Source organism: Pseudochaenichthys georgianus, chromosome 9, assembly GCF_902827115.2.
Source record: "Pseudochaenichthys georgianus chromosome 9, fPseGeo1.2, whole genome shotgun sequence".
NCBI classification, from domain to species: Eukaryota; Metazoa; Chordata; class Actinopteri; order Perciformes; family Channichthyidae; genus Pseudochaenichthys; species Pseudochaenichthys georgianus.
In genome coordinates this window covers 27872749-27891577 of record NC_047511.1, presented here as the reverse complement: position 1 = coordinate 27891577, position 18829 = coordinate 27872749, and the positions used below count along the sequence as shown (strand labels likewise).

The window sequence follows — 18829 nt, the reverse complement described above, 5'->3', positions numbered from 1 at the left end:
TCTCTGAAAAATATTAATATACCAGTGTGTATACAATACATACAATATAAGGTGTTGTCCTGTTTAATCAAGGTAGTGAGAAATGTTGCTTTTTGTGACGACAATACAGTTTTTTCAGATTTTTATTTATGTGCAGATACTTAATTTTTAACTTTTTTAAAGATACTGTTTACCTGCACACAATCACCCCTCTGATCCCCTTAGAAAATCAGTTCCATGTCTATCTCACATGTCATTTCTATATTCTCTATAATTTAATATTAATTATAATAACAGCTCCTCCTTCAAATCTTGTGACTACCAAAAACCGCTGATACAAAACCGCCAGTATGGCATTGCTTTTGTAAAAGGAAAAAAATAAGATGTCATATTCTAGCTGGTGCTTTAAAGGGGGAAATGTTCTTGAGCACAAAGGTCAAAAGCATTTACCTGAACATTTACTAAACAGAAATCTCTAACAATATCTTTTATAATTTGTGTATTATAATTTCTTATAATAATATATTTCTTATAATAATTATAAGTTCTGCAAACAAAGAAAATACTAATACAGATTGCAAGTCACATTAATATATGAGCTAAATTGTGTAGTTCATTGCTCAGTGTTTACAAATCACCACATTTGAGAAGCAGCAACATGGGAATATTGCTTGAAAAGTTAGATACATTATTTATTTTAGTTATATAGATTATATTTTGTATACAATTTTATATATACATTTATTTTAATATTATAATAATTATTAACTGATGATAAAAACAGTTGATTAGAAATGTTTTGTCGTTTGTCTTATCATTGAGCAACTGTTTCAGCTCTGTACTTAATGAAAGTAAAAGCGTGATTTTGCTTGGTGCTGCTCCTCACCCTCCCAGGGCTTGGTCATGAAGTGCGCCTCCACCTCCTTCGTGTCTGTGCCGTATTTGTTTGTAGCCACCAGCTTGTAGTGGCCGTTGTTGAGGTGTGTGGGGCTGTCGAGCTGAAGGCAGCCGTGGAACTCTCTCTCTGTGACGTCATGGATCATCGTCACGATGAATTTGCCCTCCATCACAAGTTTATCATCCTGATACCACAGCAGCTCTGGCTTTGGGTTTCCTGGGAACAACATGAAGACAATACTTGACACGGTGATTTTCAGTGCTTTCAGATATTTGAATCATAAGTCTATCTTTGCTCATCAATTCAATTCAAATTCAATTCAAAACCTTTATTTATCCAGGTGAAATCCCATTGAGATCAATGATCTCTTTTTCAAGGGAGACCTGCAGCAGTAGGTTCCACATGAAGACATACAAACATAAACAACAGAACAACAAAAGGACATCATACAGCAACATTTACAGGGCTCATGTAGTCGTTGCTCTGATACATTTAACGGGAACATACAAAATTAAGGCCAAGTATTTTAGACCTAAAGACAGAAAATAAACAGCTAAGTCCCACTAATGCTGTGTTTCCCATGCATAGTACTCTACTCTAATTTCATTTCCATTTGAATAGTAAGTACTGCCTTACAGTAGCCAAGGCGGGGTGAACAGCTGTTCCCCGTAGCAACACCAATTTAAACTGGCGTGTAAATGGAAGACTTGCTGAATTATTTCATTTGCAACCAAGCAGAGTTACGTCTGCCATCTCAGTTTTAGGGTAAGGTGTCCATTGTGCTTTGCCAGGTGACTGCAAAACATTCTATTGACAGCTATTTGCTTTTTTCAAAAAGTACCAGGTGCTATACCTAGTGGAAAACCAAAGAAAGTCAAGTGGAGTCCTAGCATGCAGTGGAAACTCGGCACATACACAATGTGTTTACCTGACATGCTGAAGGGGATGCACCAGTGATGGTCGGGGATTGCATCAGTCAGCTTCGTGATTTTGGGAGGAACTGAGTGTAGGAGAGAGAAGAGAGAGCAAGTGTGAGATTCAGACAATAAAGAAAGGAAGATAAGAGCATACAGTAGCTCATAGACAAAGCTACAGCATGCAGAAACACAGTTGTCTTCTCCAGCTTTAAAGAGTGGGCTGACACATACAGTACGTTGACACAATAATCTAAATTAAATCAGGGTTGTTTGCCAGAGGGAAAACGTACAAAGTATATCCAACATCAGCGCGGACTCTTTCTCTCCAACGATGTTCTCAGCCGTGCAGCTGATCTTGCTGTTGTGATCCAGTGACGACAGGTTGGAAAGTCGCAGCACTGAAATCTGTCCCGATGTCTCGATCTGAGGGAGTAAAAACATCCATATATCAGCACGATGAGTCAGCTTTTTTTGTATGTACATCGTGAAAAATGTTTAGGATTTGTGGCTAAGAGTTGAAAGCATTAGATTCAGGTGATCATACCCATCCATGGCGTTTTTAATCAAATCAAAAAGTAACACCTCACAATATCATATAAATAACTCAGTTTTCGGTTATTTTAATAATGGATTCAATTATCTAAGGGATCAACGATTAGTTAAAAAATTCTGGACTGCAAATTCAGTTTATTTTCTTCGATTTTCTCCTGTCAACACTCTAGAAAAGGCCAAAGATGTTGGCATATGACAAAGAAAAAAGCCCCAAATCCTCACTTTTGAGAAACTGAAACTACAAAATATCTTACATGAGCACTTGAAAATTGACAGCTACAATTAATAAATCAAAATATATTTATTTCTGTCAATCAATAAATCAATTAACTGTTGTATCTCTAAAAACAATAAACATAGGGCATTCCATGTCATATGAAACATGTCTGTAAAGTAAAGTAAATCTGCTCGTGTGTATTTCTGTGTGTATTGCCGTGTGTGACCTGACCTCATAGTTGGAGACCAACGCCATGTTCCATATGAGCTCGGGCGAGGGCACCCCCGAGGTCGTGCAGGACAGGTCCACATGCTTCCCCTCCATTAGTGTCACCTTGGATGGGTTCAACGTTGCCATAGGAACCTCTACATACAACCAGGGGGGGGGGGGAGAGGTAAAGAGAAAGGAAGCAAACTTAGGATTCATGGCCAACTCTTGTCTTTTCATTTGAAACACAAGGCACGTAACAACCTCGACAATATGAGTGGAAGAGCAGGCAAACACACAACCACTACCACAGAGTGAAAAGAAGAACACACAAAGAAAAGACCACGAATTCTCTCTCTCTCTCTCTCTCTCTCTCTCTCTCTCTCGCTTTCGTTTAAGCACACTCCCCCCAATCAAACAGCCAGACAAAGACACAGAGTTCAAACATGGTGATGGTTACACTGATTACTACTGCATGTCTTCAGCAGCCCAATAACTGAATTGATTGGACACAGTCTGAAGCCTCAGTCAAAGCTAAGACACTGGTGACTGTGTGTGTGTGTGCCTGTGTGTGCCTGTGTGTGACCAATCAGACTCAATCAGAGTTTTGCCACCCTCATCTCCTGTCCAGTAACATCTCTGATGAAAGAAAAAGATTACAAAGAGAAGACAGGGAGAACAGATGAGGAGACATGAACCTAAATAAGGTAAGAGAAGAAGATCAGATCAAACCAAAGAGAAGAGAAAGAAGATGAAGAGAGCAAATCGAAAAGACAAGAAGGAAAAATGAGAACAAAGAGAGGGTGAAGAGAGGATAACAGGAGGACAAAAATAACAGGAAAATAGAAGAGAAAGAACATGAGAAGAGAGGAAAGAGACAAAGAAAGGACAAGATGAGAACCAAATGGAGGCGAAAAAAAAGAGGGGATGCCAGTCGAGCACCAAGAAAACTGGAAAACAGATGAAAAACAATCAAAGGGAAGAAGAAGAGGAGGCTAGACCAGAAGAAAACAGAAAACAGTAGGAAATAAGAGTAGCTTAGACAGGAAGAAAGAGCAGAACAAAAAGAAGAGAGGACAAGAGATGGGTGTCGACAGCTATACTGCAGATAACACTGGACAGATTCCTTATCGAACCCCCCCCCCCCCCCCGTCCACCTCGTCTGTCCGTCGGCAGAATGCTTATCACCAGTGCAACCCACTTATCACTAAGACAACCTCAGTCACCATGAGACGCACAAAAAAACAGTCATTCCAGCCATATCACAACCACATATCAGAACAGGCTCTCCGTAAATCAGCTTTCTACTCACACTATACGCCCTCTGCAGTGTCTCTCTCACACACACACACACACACACACACACACACACACACACACACACACACACATACATACATACACACACACACACACACACACACACACACACACACACACACACACACACACACACACACACACACAGCTGGATTTCAGAATGAAACTTCCGGAAACAGACTCTATTGTGAGTGCAGTTGTCATGACCTGTCAGTACATAGAAAATTATTCCATTTACTATTATGTACGAGCGCAGCTTTGGTAGTCAAACCACCCATGACATCCGGAGTGATTGTAATCCTTTAGCGGCTCAGATGTGTGCAGAATCAACAAGTAGGATTGAAGAGGAATTTACTGTGATTAGTATGGTAGACCAGCCTGTGTCAGTGACAACACGTGAATCATTACGAGGAAAGATTGAACTATTGTTTGGACCGTGTTGAGGTTCTGCAGCTGGTTGTAAACATATGGGAAACACGGGGAGTCAAGTATCTGCAGAGCGGGAGCCAACTTAATGAACAACATCCAGGACAATGGCTGACTGTAAAAAAAAAAATAATAATAATCACAAACTTAAGGCCCGCTTATCGCCACCAAATGGAATAGCTCTGTTGTCATTGAGGTAGATTTTTGACATTTAAGCTCAGTAGTTGGTTTGATTTCAAAGCACTTAAAACCTGTTAAGCCCCAAAGCCCCCCTCGGCGGGGGCTTTTTTTTTCACGACACTGTGTCTCAGGGTATCTTAATATTTAAGAACCTATTAATGTGTTATACCAGATTAACAGGAAGAATCTCAGCTAACTGACAATACAAACCATTTTTACCAAAACAAAACACAAGTCTCATAAGAAGCATCTAAATGACCCCTGAAAAATGCTAACGCGCTTTGGCAGGGGGCCCCGCCCAGAGGGCCTCAGCTGCTGTGCGCAGTTCTCCGCGCACTCCCCGTTGACACGCGAGAGGTGACAAGGGGAGCACGTCTGTAACCCGACACCGTTGCAATGAATCAACATCTGACCAATCACGGCTTTGATACGGCCACTAGTTCAGGTGAAGAGATGTCGGTGAAAAGACAGTTTCAGTCCGGCGCAAGCAAGAGGGGAAAAAACAAACAAAACATGAAGAAACTAGAGCATCGCTCGAAGGTGGGTTATTGTATGAGTCAAATGTACAACTTGCGAATGTTGTATAAGTCAAATTGCCAATTGCCATATTAAAACATCAGCTGCAATTCACGACATGAAGAAGGCAGTCTCTGCAGAGCATATAGGCTAATGGAGATGCAGTTATTTCCAGCATTCTATATTTACCATTCATTCAAGAATGTTATGCCTTTTATCTGCTAATGTACAGGAGGAAGAGTGATACACTGTCTGTATTTGGTTTACATAACAGTTAAAGTTTACAGCCTAAAAAACATGGAGCATTTTTTCCTCTTTTATTCATTTTTATGTCAATTGGCACATTTCATGGTGACGCTCAGCCTCTCCCCTTAACTCCTAACAGTCATCATCATGTCAACCACAACACAGAGAAATACTGATATAAATGTGTGTGTAGTTGTTGATACATTAGCCGCGTTCACACCGAGTACTTTTCACCCGTACTTTTCGCGTTTAGTTCCGTTAGTACCCCTGATGTCGCGTTCACACCAAAAAAATAACTAAGTGCCGGGAACTTTTCACCCCATTTTTAGTGCCTGCTGAGAGCAGGTACTTTCCTGGGGAAAAAAAGTTCCACAGTTCTGATTGGCTGGGCAATTGCAAACCATGCCCCGTAAAACTCTGAAATGTTTTGTAGAGCCGCCATTTTATTATCCTCGCATTAGCATTATTAGCATTAGCCCAGCGCACCAACGGAGAGAGACTAATTTATGGCAACACAAAAGAAAACATGGCTTGTTTTGGGAGTCCCAGCAGCTTCTACTGAAGCTAGTGCCTAACTCCGGGGACTTCCGGCCGGGGAATTCGGGTGGCAGTATACGCCGTGAAGTGGTTTGCGGCCTGCGGCCTGCCAGTAAACCCAAAGCAGAAGAAGAAGAAGAAGAAGTGACGTCAGCGGCTTTATTTGCCTAATCCTCCCTCAGGGAACTTATTCCAGTGTGAACGCGATCGGCTCTTACGGCCCCTACACACGGCGGCGTTTCGCCGAACTGCATTGTGGGAGCAAAGCGTAGCTTCTCTCGAGGTGCTCGCTGAAAAAGTAGAGCAATGTTCTACTTTTGCCGCCTCGACGGAGGCGTCAGCCAATCAAATCCCTCGTATGTAAATCTGACAGTACAAGCAGTAGCCAATCAAACCGGGTGTATGTTGGGAGAGCCAGACCGCAGTTATTTCCCATATGTCAACAAAAGGAGGAGAAAATGTTCGTGGCGGTAGGGAACATACAGGGATACAAACCGGAGGAGCCGTGTGTAGCCGTGTGTAGAGGCCGTTAGTTGCATAGGGGAACTAAGTGCTGGGAACTAAGTGCTGGGAACTAAGTACGGCAAAGTATTTGGTGTGAACGCGGCTATTGCTGACAGAGGGAACTACATTTGAATACAGATTTAAGAAATATCAGTTTTTGAGCATGTAATAAGCATGTTTTGTCTTGACTATATTACAACAAGATTAATGGGAAGAATCTCAGCTAACTGACGATACAAACCATTTTTACCAAAACAAAACACAAATCTCATAAAAAGCATCTAAGCACCCTGAGCGAAAAATGCTAACGCACTTTGGCACAGAACTCAATATAAAAGATACCCTTATTACTTATCGTAGCTGCACATACAAGATATCCGATTAAAGCTGAGGTTCCACAGATTATTTTGGTATAGTATCATCACTGAGTGATCCGAACTCGCGACAGGGGAAGCAAATACAGACATCACAACACGTAACTTTACGGAGCTTTAGCGGGAGATCGTCTCACCGTAGCTGTCAATCTGATCAAAAGACTTGTTCAATGGCATTAAAACGAGAAAAAAACGCGGCTGAATTGGTTAATCCGTAGGTTGATAATGTTTCTGTGGATTTGAAAAAATTATTTATAATCCATAATTCCATTTTTATGTAAAACCAGCTTCCGGTTTTGGCTATGTGTCAGTCTCACACACACATATTACCAAATAAGGAGTATGTGGGAGTTCCCCTCGATTCCATTGACTCTGACGGTTAGAAAGAGATGTCAATCAGCAAAATCGAGCAAGGGGGGCCAGAGATATGGAAAATCCACCCAAATGACCCCAGAAGTGTTTTTGTTGTGCTAAATCTCAATTTAACTTGTTTTGCATCAATCTTGATACAGGATTTATTATATGTTGTAGTTTGGATTCCTAAAGCTTTTAGTCTACCATCCCATCATTCAAGGGTGGTTTTCACTACAAGTAATTTTATTTGTTTGACGGACACAATAATTTAAAATTTTTTACTGTGTTCAATCTGAATTTACTTTAAAAATAAAAACATCTATATTGATTCTGACACTTCTACATCCAACTCACAGGTGTAACCTTGCTTTGAGAAAAAAGATTATTAATTTAACCCTTTTAGAAGGGAAGATATGGTCATTTGTTCTGGGAATGTCATTTTCGAGCCTGAGACCTGAAAAACAGGCTCGGGGCTTAACAAGTTTTAATAAACAATATATGAATATTATATTAATATTTTGAAATTAGATTTTGTCTAACATTTCTTATATCACAATGTGAAGTGGGATCTTTTTGTGGTTTCAAAAGATGCATCACAGTAAAGCAATCTAATTTTCGGAAATAACCAGACTGTTGCAGCTTTTCTATTATTTGCTTATACCCTATTAGTCATTAGATCCACATTACTGATAATTATTTATAAGAAATCAAATTTTGTGAAAACACAAAAATCCAGGCGGTAGAATATCATCACAATATCGATATTAAGCTATTTGGTCAAAAATATTGTTATAGATGATTTTTCTTCATATTGCCCGGCTCAATTAACGCCAGACTACTATTTCCAGAATAAACTTTTGTGTTTAACAAAATAATAACTGATCATCAGTGTTGGGGGTAACGCACGACAAAGTAACGTTTCACTTTAATCAGATTACATTTGTCTGTAACGCGCTACTGTTGATAATAACAGTACTTACATTAGGCTACTTCGCACAAAATGATCTCGTTACTTGCGTTACTTTAAAGGTGGGGTAGGCCTATGTCATTTTGGAGAAACCAGCTCGAGTACGCTAGAATTTGAAAATACACAACTGGAAAAAATCTGCTACTTCCTTCAGACTTCCTTACAGAGCCCCTCCTCCAACATACACGAACACACACATGACCAATGAGGGCACGAGATAAGTTTGTGCACAGATGGAAGGCTGACAGGCAGGTAGGCCATCCAATTATTTTAGCCGGGCCGGCTAAAATGATTGGTCGTGCTTTTTACAGCGCCACGGCTTCCACAGATTACTTTTTTTTTTTTTATTGTCAAAGCATTTAATATATTCATTGCTAGTATCGGGATGTTAAGAGCATTCCATGGAATATAACAAAAAGTGTTTCTGAAATAAATTACATACCCCACCTTTAAGGTCTTCAACTATCTGCATAACGGGAAGACAGAAAAATTAATCAAACGTCAAAGAAAGAATATCCTATAAATTGTACCTTTGGGTAATTTTTTCACTATTATAACCTTGTGGGACTTTGGTGCACAAGCAGCTAACTTGCACTTTCCTTCAAATTGTATTTCTTTGTATTACCAGATGTAATTTCAAGGACCTTCTTTTTCTATAAACAATGATATTCAAAGGCAGATAATTGTGCAAGATTGTAACAAAGACACCTCATTGCTAACACCCCAGTCCTTGACACTCCTTGACTCCTTGAATTCAGATTACCTTTATTCAGGGGGCATGTGCTATGAAAGGGCTGTGAATTACAGGCCCAGCATTGGGGATATGCCCCGGTGATGTGAAGCTGAATAGCTGCTCACAGCTCATATTTAAAAGCAAAACATCCGATCCGGATTGAAACCTCTGCACAATACACCCAGGCATACTTCAGCGTCATTGTTAGAGGTGTCATTGTTAGAGGTGTCATTGTTGTCAGCTCTTGTCATGGGCCGCAATAGGCACATCCACATCTGTGTTTAGAGAAGTGTTCATATTTATTATGTAAGGCTCTAGCCTCTACACCACAGAGGTGTGGTGATTTCTGATGAAAGGCAGGAGCAGAAGAGAGACATTTTTCACAAAATTAACATCAGGGAGAGAAGAAAATGTGCCAAAAAGTGACACAACACAAAACGCGTCCCTGAGTTTGTGTCTGTATATTTCTGTTGTTCCAGCACAGTGAACTGTCGGTGCATTATGAGAGGGTTTCAGTGAGGAAGAGTGAGGAGAACGGATGACAATACTAGCCGAGCAGCTTTTAAACCCAGAATCTGTTGTAGATTATTAACTTTCTTTCAAATTGACTGTCTGACATAATTTTGGGGTTTTAATTTTCCTGAATCTGCCAACCATTCTGTTAAGTTAAGGCTAAAACCATGGTTAAAGTAGTGAAAACATCATCAATGTATAATAGGAAGGTGAAACGTTGGTCTCCTGCATAAGGAGCAGACGCACCCATCCATCACCTCGACCTCCACACCCCTACTCTCCACTTCTCTGCACTAAGGACACTTCCTGCATTTGCATTGGATGTAGTCAATCTTGAGCGGCATAACCATCTAACCTGGACAGAACACGCCATGATATTGATGGGGTTCAGCTTTGATTCATTCTTGTCGTAAGAAGGACTACTTATAAATTTAAAAATGAAAACTGTACACCATCAACGCAACACATTTTTCCTCCCCATTTCAAATTATTAGCAATTACCTTGTTTTCATTCCCATAAAGATGATTTACTGAATTGTTTTGCCCAACTGTGCTCTTCTGTTTTTAAAGCTGTTTTCCATGTTCAACCCTCTTGAATCCTTACAGTATGTTGACAAAACCTTTCTGCTTAATGATGTCAGCGTATGCTAAAAATGGCTGCAGGGAGGCAACACCTGACCTTACTATACGTCAAGTCCATCACCTTTTGAAATACCTCTTTAAACATCAAGAATACCATCTTAACTTTCTATCAATCTACATGTGCTGATTTTGTTTGTGCTTTCTCAGATCTGTGTGGATTTTAAATGTAGTTTTTCAACTTTTGTGCCTTGTTTAGTTCAAGTGAGTATTCTCCCTATAGGAAATTCACACATGTCAATAGCATCTACTGCTCACAGACACAGAAGCCATCTGGCCATTTTACTTATTATGTACCGCTCTGGTGCCTACGTGTGCTTGTGTTAGAGAAGGAGATATAGATATTAGATGACAGGAAATAAGACTTGAACAATAATTTTAAAAATGACAAAACAAATGAGAAAGGGAAATGAAACCTGAGAGCCAGTCATTCCAGACAGACAAATGGACAGGCGGAGAGATAGAGGCAGACAGAGAGAGATATAGAGAGCGACAGATGAGGACAGATGAGGACAGAGGGCAGCAGCGCTGTGATGTGACCAGCAACCCATCTGCTGTCACTTCCAGGGCACAGTGTGGGGAAAATGCACCTTTTCTTAGGACAGCTGGTTTAAATTACAACATTTAAATCAAATAGGATATGTAGATATGTTCCTTTTAACAAGCATGATCCACAATTACTAATTAAGAGAAAGGGTTGCTAAAGAACATTTCCATAATGCACAAGCATGGGGTTGCAGTAACATCAGCGCATTATTGTTCTAAGTTAGGGTTCTTACAGGTCAGCAGTGGGGACAGTCTGTGTTTGCCAGCCTTTTGGAGTGGAGCTCCGGCAGAAAACAGTCCACAGAGAGAAACCGAGCGAGAGACATATGCGGGTGGCCTGAGAGATCAGTGTCAGCCCGAGGGCATCGTTGGGCACTTCCTCTGCTTTGTGCCTTCCTCATATGTCACTCAGAAATGTTCAGACAGATGAGATGGAAAATGAGTAATACAGAGGGGGGAGACATAGCCTGAGAGAGGGGGAGGCAAAAGATAGCTTGAAAAACGACATAGAGAGCAAAAGGCCAGCAGTTCGGACTTTGTGTGTATCAGTGACAGCCCTGGGGCATTATTTGGCACCCCCGCTCCACCATGTCCTCCTCCTCCTCATATGTCACACTGCCAGGGGGTCCCCTGCCCACCTCTCCAGGGGCCCCGCTGTAACTGTGCTAATGCCAAAAATAACCTCCGCTAATGGAAGGGAGGCAGAGGGGATGGATCAATAGGAGTTATCAATGACATTGTTAGCTTCCTGAATGCTAACTTATTGTTTACGTCCCAAATGCCCTAAGCTATTTTTGACCGGATGGGAAAAATACTTTCAGATTCATGTTCGGGATTATTAGAGAGAATATTTGATTACATCTCAATTGAGACCCATAAAGCTTTTCTGACTGCAATTATTGTTTTTTTAACAAAAAACTTTTTGCTTTCAAGGCTGGACTATCTGCCTTTCATTTGTGCGCTAGGGTTAAACCACAAGCTTTTAAATATTACTTTATGTCACATATAGCCTGATTTATGCTTATCAAAACCTACACATCCTGGCTAAATGTGGACAAGCAGACAGGTCAAGCTGTAATCTGGCCTTGTTGATGAAAAGAAGGAAGTACAAAATAGAGAGCTTCTTAAAAAAACTAAGGAGAAAGCATCGATTAACTGCTGACATTTATACATTCAAGCTTGATGAACACTCCCGTAAGCAGGGACATAAAAGCTTTGTGGTCAGTGGATGTCTGTCTAGTGAGAGCAAGCATGCTGGTTAGCTTGACATTCCACTTGTATTCTAAATAACTGTATGAACTTGTACTAAGAATATAATTTTGTGGTTGTAGAGATTATTGGTTTTTGGAATACTTAAAACCATTTCTTAAACAAAGATGCAACACTCTCATTACGTTTCGCAATTATATCTGTGGAAAACGTCTTTCATTGCTCATAAAAATTTGATTATTGCTGTTGCTATCAAGTGTTGCTGCTCTCAAGAATGAATCCCTTTACAGACGACCGAAACATGATTCAGAGAAATTGGAAATGAAATTTGCTGAATGACAGTGGGTCAGCGGTGCCACAGGACACTGTGCAGATGGTCTTTATATAACACTTCATTTTATTGTGATACATGCAGTACATTTTCTCCACTCAGCATCTTTGAAAATCACTGATGTCATCTATGTATTTGTTCACACAAACGCTCCCTCTCAGTCCTTCTTCCATAATGTCCTACACACGGTGACCTTTCTACACCTACGAGCAAATGTCTCGGATGACTGTAACTGGTCTATAAGATTAACACACAGCACACTCAAACACCACTCTGTAGGTCACACATTTCACTCTCCTCCATCTGGCAGCTAATCTATGCATCATATGAGAAAACTCCCTACAGCACAGAGATAACGTCAGCCTGTTTAGTGTGGGTGCCCTTTAAATGACACCCTCCACAAACCAAACTACATTGTTGTAGTCAGGTCTCTGCATGCATGCATTTGGTCATTTGTTTGCCTGTTCATCCGTAAGACATTGAAGCTTTTTGCACCGTGCAGTGTCAGTTACAATGTACAGGCTAAGCAGAGCACTGGGTAAGTGAAATACAGTGTCCTCACTTTAGCTTTATGACATTTAGTACAGTTATTCTCATAGGTTTTATCAAATAAACATCTCCTTCTCAATGTGTTCATCCTCTGTATACTTGTGAGAATCAACAAAATACTTAGCACACTTGTCTTGCTATTACTATTAAGCTTTTTAGAGCACATGTCCTCCACTTAAACACATACACGTTTATGCATACACACACACACACACACACACACACACACACACACACACACACACACACACACACACACACACACACACACACACACACACACACACACACACACACTAACATAAAAACAGATGTGCCAGACATATGTGAAACATATGAGAACACGGAATCAAAACAAAGATTAGGAAAAATTAGGGGCTGAAGATCATTAACAAAGAGAGGTCTCAGGGTCAGAACGTGTGTGTGTGTGTGTGTGTGTGTGTGTGTGTGTGTGTGTGTGTGTGTGTGTGTGTGTGTGTGTGTGTGTGTGTGTGTGTGTGTGTGTGTGTGTGTGTGTGTGTGTGTGTGTGTGTGTGTGTGTGTGTGTGTGTGTGTGTGTGTGTGTGTGTGTGTGTGTGTGTGTGTGTGTGTGTGTGTGTGTGTGTGTGTGTGTGTGTGTGTGTGTGTGTGTGTGTGTGTGTGTGTGTGTGTGTGTGTGTGTGTGTGTGTGTGTGTGTGTCCTCACCACAGTTGGGTAGTGTCAGTCTGGACAGCAGCTTGCGTACTCCTCCATCCTCGATGCAGCGCAGCTCCTGATTGTCTGCTTCCTCTCCCAACCACAGTTTCATCCACATGTTCTCACAGGAGCAGTGCAGAGGGTTCCCTGTGAGGATCCTGCACACACACTCACACACACACACACACACACACACACACACACACACACACACACACACACACACACACACACACACACACACACACACACACACACAGTCAAGAACAGCTGAGAACCGTGAGTATTAAAGCATGTGAGTAAATGAATATTTTAAAGACAAAGAAATAGCTGAATTGTACAAGTGCCATAAAGAAACAGTTTAACATGTTGGGAAATATTTTTGAAACTACCTCCAGCAGCACGTTAGCTTAGCTTATCATAAAGACTGGAAGCAGCAGAAATACAAGTTGAGATGTGGTAATGTCCTGGACTATTTCTTGACTGGGAATAGTAACTTCCTGGAAATGTACAGATATGACAGTTCTCATTCATAACACTCCGTTCGATGCCTCACTATGGGATGCGCCTCATCGCGGAGCAAACAGAAGCATCAATCTCATTACGCCAATCCTGATTGGCTGGTGATCTTGACGTCAACGTCAGGGGAAATCACCCCCTATAAGTAGCCTGCGCCACGACGCATGCGTCATTCAAACACCTCTTCTCGCTTCAGAGCACATCTCTAATGGTAGCCAGGCTAGCTAAACAGTCCACAGACTGAACCAAAGCTAACTTCGGTCGACGGGCGTTAGCCGGCTACTCTTTCAAGTTAGCAACACACCCGTTGCTAGCTTGTTTTTTTCCCTCACTGCCGACACCACGGTAGCGAGGACGCTTTTTCTTTTCTCTTCTCACGGAGGAGAAAAGGATTAAAAGAATATTACCACACCAGGTAATATTCTTTGAGAAAAAAGACAGGTTGGTAACACTTTTTTCTCGACGTACCTGTTACGAGCGGGTCCTCTCCACGCCACGCGGCGAACGAGATGGACGCCTCTCTCCCTCACACCAGAGGAGTCAGGGACTCGGAGGCTCGACTCGGAGGCTCGACTCGGAGGCTGCGGGTTGAAGGTATCAGGCACAGACTCACACCAGGTCTGCTCGTCCTGCCTCGTGCTGGAACACGCCCAGGAGGCTATTGACAACCCCGGCTCGTGCGGGCATTGTGCCCGCTTCACCATGAAGAGCCTCCACCGACGGTTAGCACGACAAGCTAGCTTGTCGGGACAGGATCCCCTCATGTCCATTGATTTGCCGGCTGGCAATCAAGACGCGGGGGCGTCCGCCACAGAGACTGAGCCCCTCACCATTACGGTCTGGGGCTCATCAACAGCGGCAGCCGCGGAACCGGATTCCCGCGCCATATCAGGCCGGGACCCGGTGGCGGCAAGAGACGCGGGAACGGGGCCCCACGCTCTACCAAGCTGGGGCTCCCGGCTGGACCTCACCATGGTTTCACCCGCAGAGGATGTCCTAGAATTGGATTACATGGAGGACGAAGAGGATGCCTCTGAGTTCCTCCTGTCTGATTCGGATGAGCAAGAAGACGATATCTTCATGTCATCAGCTCAGGCTGCAAAGCCAGGAGCGATGGCTGCTCTCCCGGGCGATAGCACACCAGCTTCGCCCTGTCTGAGCATGGACCTGCAGGCCGTGTGTCAGCGCACCGCGTCCAGGCTAGACATCCCGTGGCCCGAAATGGCCAAGGAGACCTCCAGGTCCCGTTACGAGGGGAAACATTTTCCCCAAACAACGAGGACGAAGAGGCAGCTCCTTACGGTCTTCCCGGAGATGTTGGATGAGGTGTCGGTCTCGTGGAGAGACCGGCCTTTTAGCAACAAGGCCCCAATCCAGGGTGCCTCCTCCCTAGACTGTGACGGTATGGAGAGGCTCGGCCTGCTCCGCATACCGCCTATGGAACCGCTGGTGGCAACCCACCTCCTACCGAGGATGGGCCCGTCACCAAGCAGGAATCTGTCGAGCAATCCTGGACCGGCCACTCTGGACGAGATGGCTGCGGTCACAGACATTTGTCTCCGTGTCCAACGCTGCGCCGTCCAGGCCACGGGCAAGGCAATGGGGATTATGGTGGTGCAGGAAAGAGCTAGATGGCTCAACCTCACCAACCTCCCAGACCGGGAAAAGGAGGATGTGCTAGACATGCCCATCGTTCCCGAGGGGATTTTCGGCTCCGCTCTCGCCTCCATGCAGAGGAGATGCGAGGAATGTGTTCCCGCTAAACATGTGCCGCTGACGCATCCAGGCTTCAGGCCGAGGGCGCAGCTCAAAAAAATGAATAGAAAACCAATAAAACCAATAGACAGCCCGCCAATCCTTCCCCTTTTGAGAGCAGCTACGGCATCTCTCAAGAGGCGGATTATTGACGGGTCCGTGAAGACACCACCACCACGCGCATGCGCAGTGCCGGCTGGGGCTTTAAGGGCACCACCGCCACGCACATGCACAGTGCCGGCTAGAGCTGTAAAGGACAGCCCGCCAATTCTTCCCCTTTTGAGAGCAGCTACGGTATCTCTCAAGAGGCGGATTATTGACGGGTCCGTGAAGACACCACCGCCACGCACATGTGCAGTGCCGGCTGGGGTCGTGAAGGCTCCACCGTCACACGCATGCGCAGTGCCGGCTGGAGCTGTAAGGGCACCTCCGATACGCGCATGCGCAGTGCCTGCCGGAGCCTTAAGCGTGACATCTCAGCTGGCTCTAAGGAGCATACAGCAGGAGATACTCACGACATCTGCCTGGGCTTCTCAAAACAGTTATACGTTATCTGTTTTCACAAACCCAGAGAGAGTCAACCCATATTCTGGAGAGAGAGGTTCTCTCTCTCCTAGAAAGAAGGGTTTTATCTATAATGCCCACCGAGCAGAGTCAGATTACGGGGGGAAATGTCCTCGTAAAGCACCCACTCAACATGGGCCTCATAATAAAACTAAAGAGTATTGGTTATTATGTAATGCGTAGTGGCACTACACCCGACTTTTCTAGTGCGGGACGCGCCTACGGGTGCTGTCTTTTCACGGAAGGTGGTCACCACGGAGGCAGGTCAGACAGGCTTATACGGTATTTATGAAGGTCGCCCGGTGAGAGGTCCCTAGAGCAGACCTCCAGCAGGCACACGTAAACTACCCGGAGCTTTTAGCGGTGTTCCCCACCCTAAAACGCTTCCTGCCTTCTCTCAGAGGACACCATGTCCTCGTGAGGACAGACAACACGATATTGTGTATGAACCGCCAAGGGAGGTTGCGTTGTCTCCAGTCACACACACTGGCACACAAACTGATCCCTTGGAGCGGCAGACGTCTCCTCTCTCTGAGAGCGACACAGGTACCGGGAGTGATGCACCTCGGGACAGAATTACTGTCCAGAGGTGCACCACTCTGGACCTCTGTGCGTGTTCCCACCCCTAGCTCTGTTACCCCCAACTCTGGCCAGAGTGAAGGAGCAACGCCACACACTTACTCTGATGTTTCCGCCCTAGCCCGCAATGTACGGGCTGGCGGAGATATATCAGCTGTTGTGCGGGCAGCCATGGCAGCCCCCACCACGCAGTGACAGATTGTCTCAGGCGGGGGGGGCGATCTTTTACCCACGCCCAGAGCGCGGGGCACTATGGGCCTGACCCGTGAGTGGTACAATCTGAATACAGTGGGACTCCCTCAGAAGGTGATAAACACTATTCAGAGTGCGAGAGCTTCCTCCACCAGGTCTCTTTACGACTGTAAGTGGAGGGTGTTTGAGGAGTGGTGCCTTCAAGAAGGGCACATCTCTTTTCAATGTCCTGTCGGGGTGATTTTATCATTTCTACAGGACTTGATCGAAAAACACAGAGCTTTTTCCACGATCAAGGTGTACCTGGCTGCTATTGCTGCATGCCATGTGGGCTTTGAGGGTAAGACGGCTAGCCAACATCCTTTGGTTTGCCGTTTTATGAAGGGAACTCGCAGGCTCCTCCCTGTCTCCAGGTCGCTGGTGCCCTTATGGGACCTGGCAGTGGTTTTAAATGGGCTCAAAATGACCACCCTTTGTTCAAGGGTGTTTCCATCCAAGACATCTGTGCAGCGGCAAGCTGGTCTTCGCCGCTCACTTTTGTCCACTTTTACAGGCTAGACGTCTCCGCTCCAAGCGTGGCCCGAGCAGTGCTGTGTTGAGTCGGGATTCCACCTGTTAAATTCTGGTTGATCGGTGATTTTCGAGATAAGCTCGTCTGGCAATACGGGAGCTACAATATCCCATAGTGAGACATCGAACGGAGTGTTATGAATGAGAACTATAGGTTACTTACGTAACCCCAGTACTCAGAGTAACATGAAGTGAGATGTCTCACCAGACGGACCTCCTTGCTATGGTGAAGCGAGAAGAGGTGCTTATTTTGAATGACGCATGCGTCGTGGCGCAGGCTACTTATAGGGGGTGATTTCCCCTGACGTTGACGTCAAGATCACCAGCCAATCAGGATTGGCGTAATGAGATTGATGCTTCTGTTTGCTCCGCGATGAGGCGCATCCCATAGTGAGACATCTCACTTCATGTTACTCTGAGGACTGGGGTTACGTAAGTAACCTATAGTTTTTAACAACTCATGTATTGAGCTATAACTTCAATTTTAACTTGGCAAACGGAAATGGTTTACTGCTAAATGCTCTAGCAAATGGGCTACAACTGCCTTTTGTCGTGCAACACTGTGTTGCATAATGACAATAAATGATTATTTCTCAGAATCACTCGATGCAAAGTGAAAACTACTGCTTTATTTGTAATAACAGTTAATGAGAGACTGAATCACTGTATGTCTGGGGAAAGGGATGTACAACATGGGGTCAAAGCCGATCTCACATTAACATTCCTTGGTGGGTAATTTCTGCTGGGCAACTTCATCTCTGTCCTCACCCTGTCTCCCAAATCTAAATCTAGATTAAAAGATTTTCTTTCTTTAGGTTATCCCAGAATTGCAGACAGAGGTAACTTCACATCATTACTCTATAGTTGACATCACATAAGCAGTAGGAACGTGTTTATAGACTGACTGATGATAACTAGGCGGTATAGAGAAAGAAAGACAGACAGATGGAGATGGACAGACTGATGGAGAGGCTGGGCTGAACTCACATATAGGACATGTTGAGGTGTCTGAATATCCTCCAGGAAAGTGACGACAGGTTGTTATCTTTCAGATTCCTGGAAATTAAGTCAAACAACAGGGAGTAAGATTGCTGTTTAAAGCCATACCAAAACATTATGTTTTACAGAAACTAATATTTATACGCATTAATAAGCCTGAATAATTTTTAATTAATTACGGTAAATCAAGGTTTATTTTAATTTTAACTTTAATTATGTTTGTTATTTATAGTCCTATTAAACTTGAACTTCATCATTCGT

The 18829-nt window shown here is 43.7% G+C and overlaps 1 protein-coding gene across 1 annotated transcript in view; it reads right to left on the bottom strand.

Moving 5' to 3' along the window:
* Positions 1-18829, bottom strand: part of ntrk2a (neurotrophic tyrosine kinase, receptor, type 2a) — a 113347-nt gene that overhangs the window by 89266 nt on the left and 5252 nt on the right. The window contains exons 4-9 of the mRNA XM_071204375.1: positions 18557-18625; positions 13400-13548; positions 2795-2928; positions 2085-2217; positions 1806-1877; positions 857-1093 (exon numbers count right to left, since the gene is read on the bottom strand). Of these exons, the coding sequence (XP_071060476.1) occupies positions 857-1093; positions 1806-1877; positions 2085-2217; positions 2795-2928; positions 13400-13548; positions 18557-18625 (794 nt within the window). The remainder of the gene's footprint in view (positions 1-856; positions 1094-1805; positions 1878-2084; positions 2218-2794; positions 2929-13399; positions 13549-18556; positions 18626-18829) is intronic.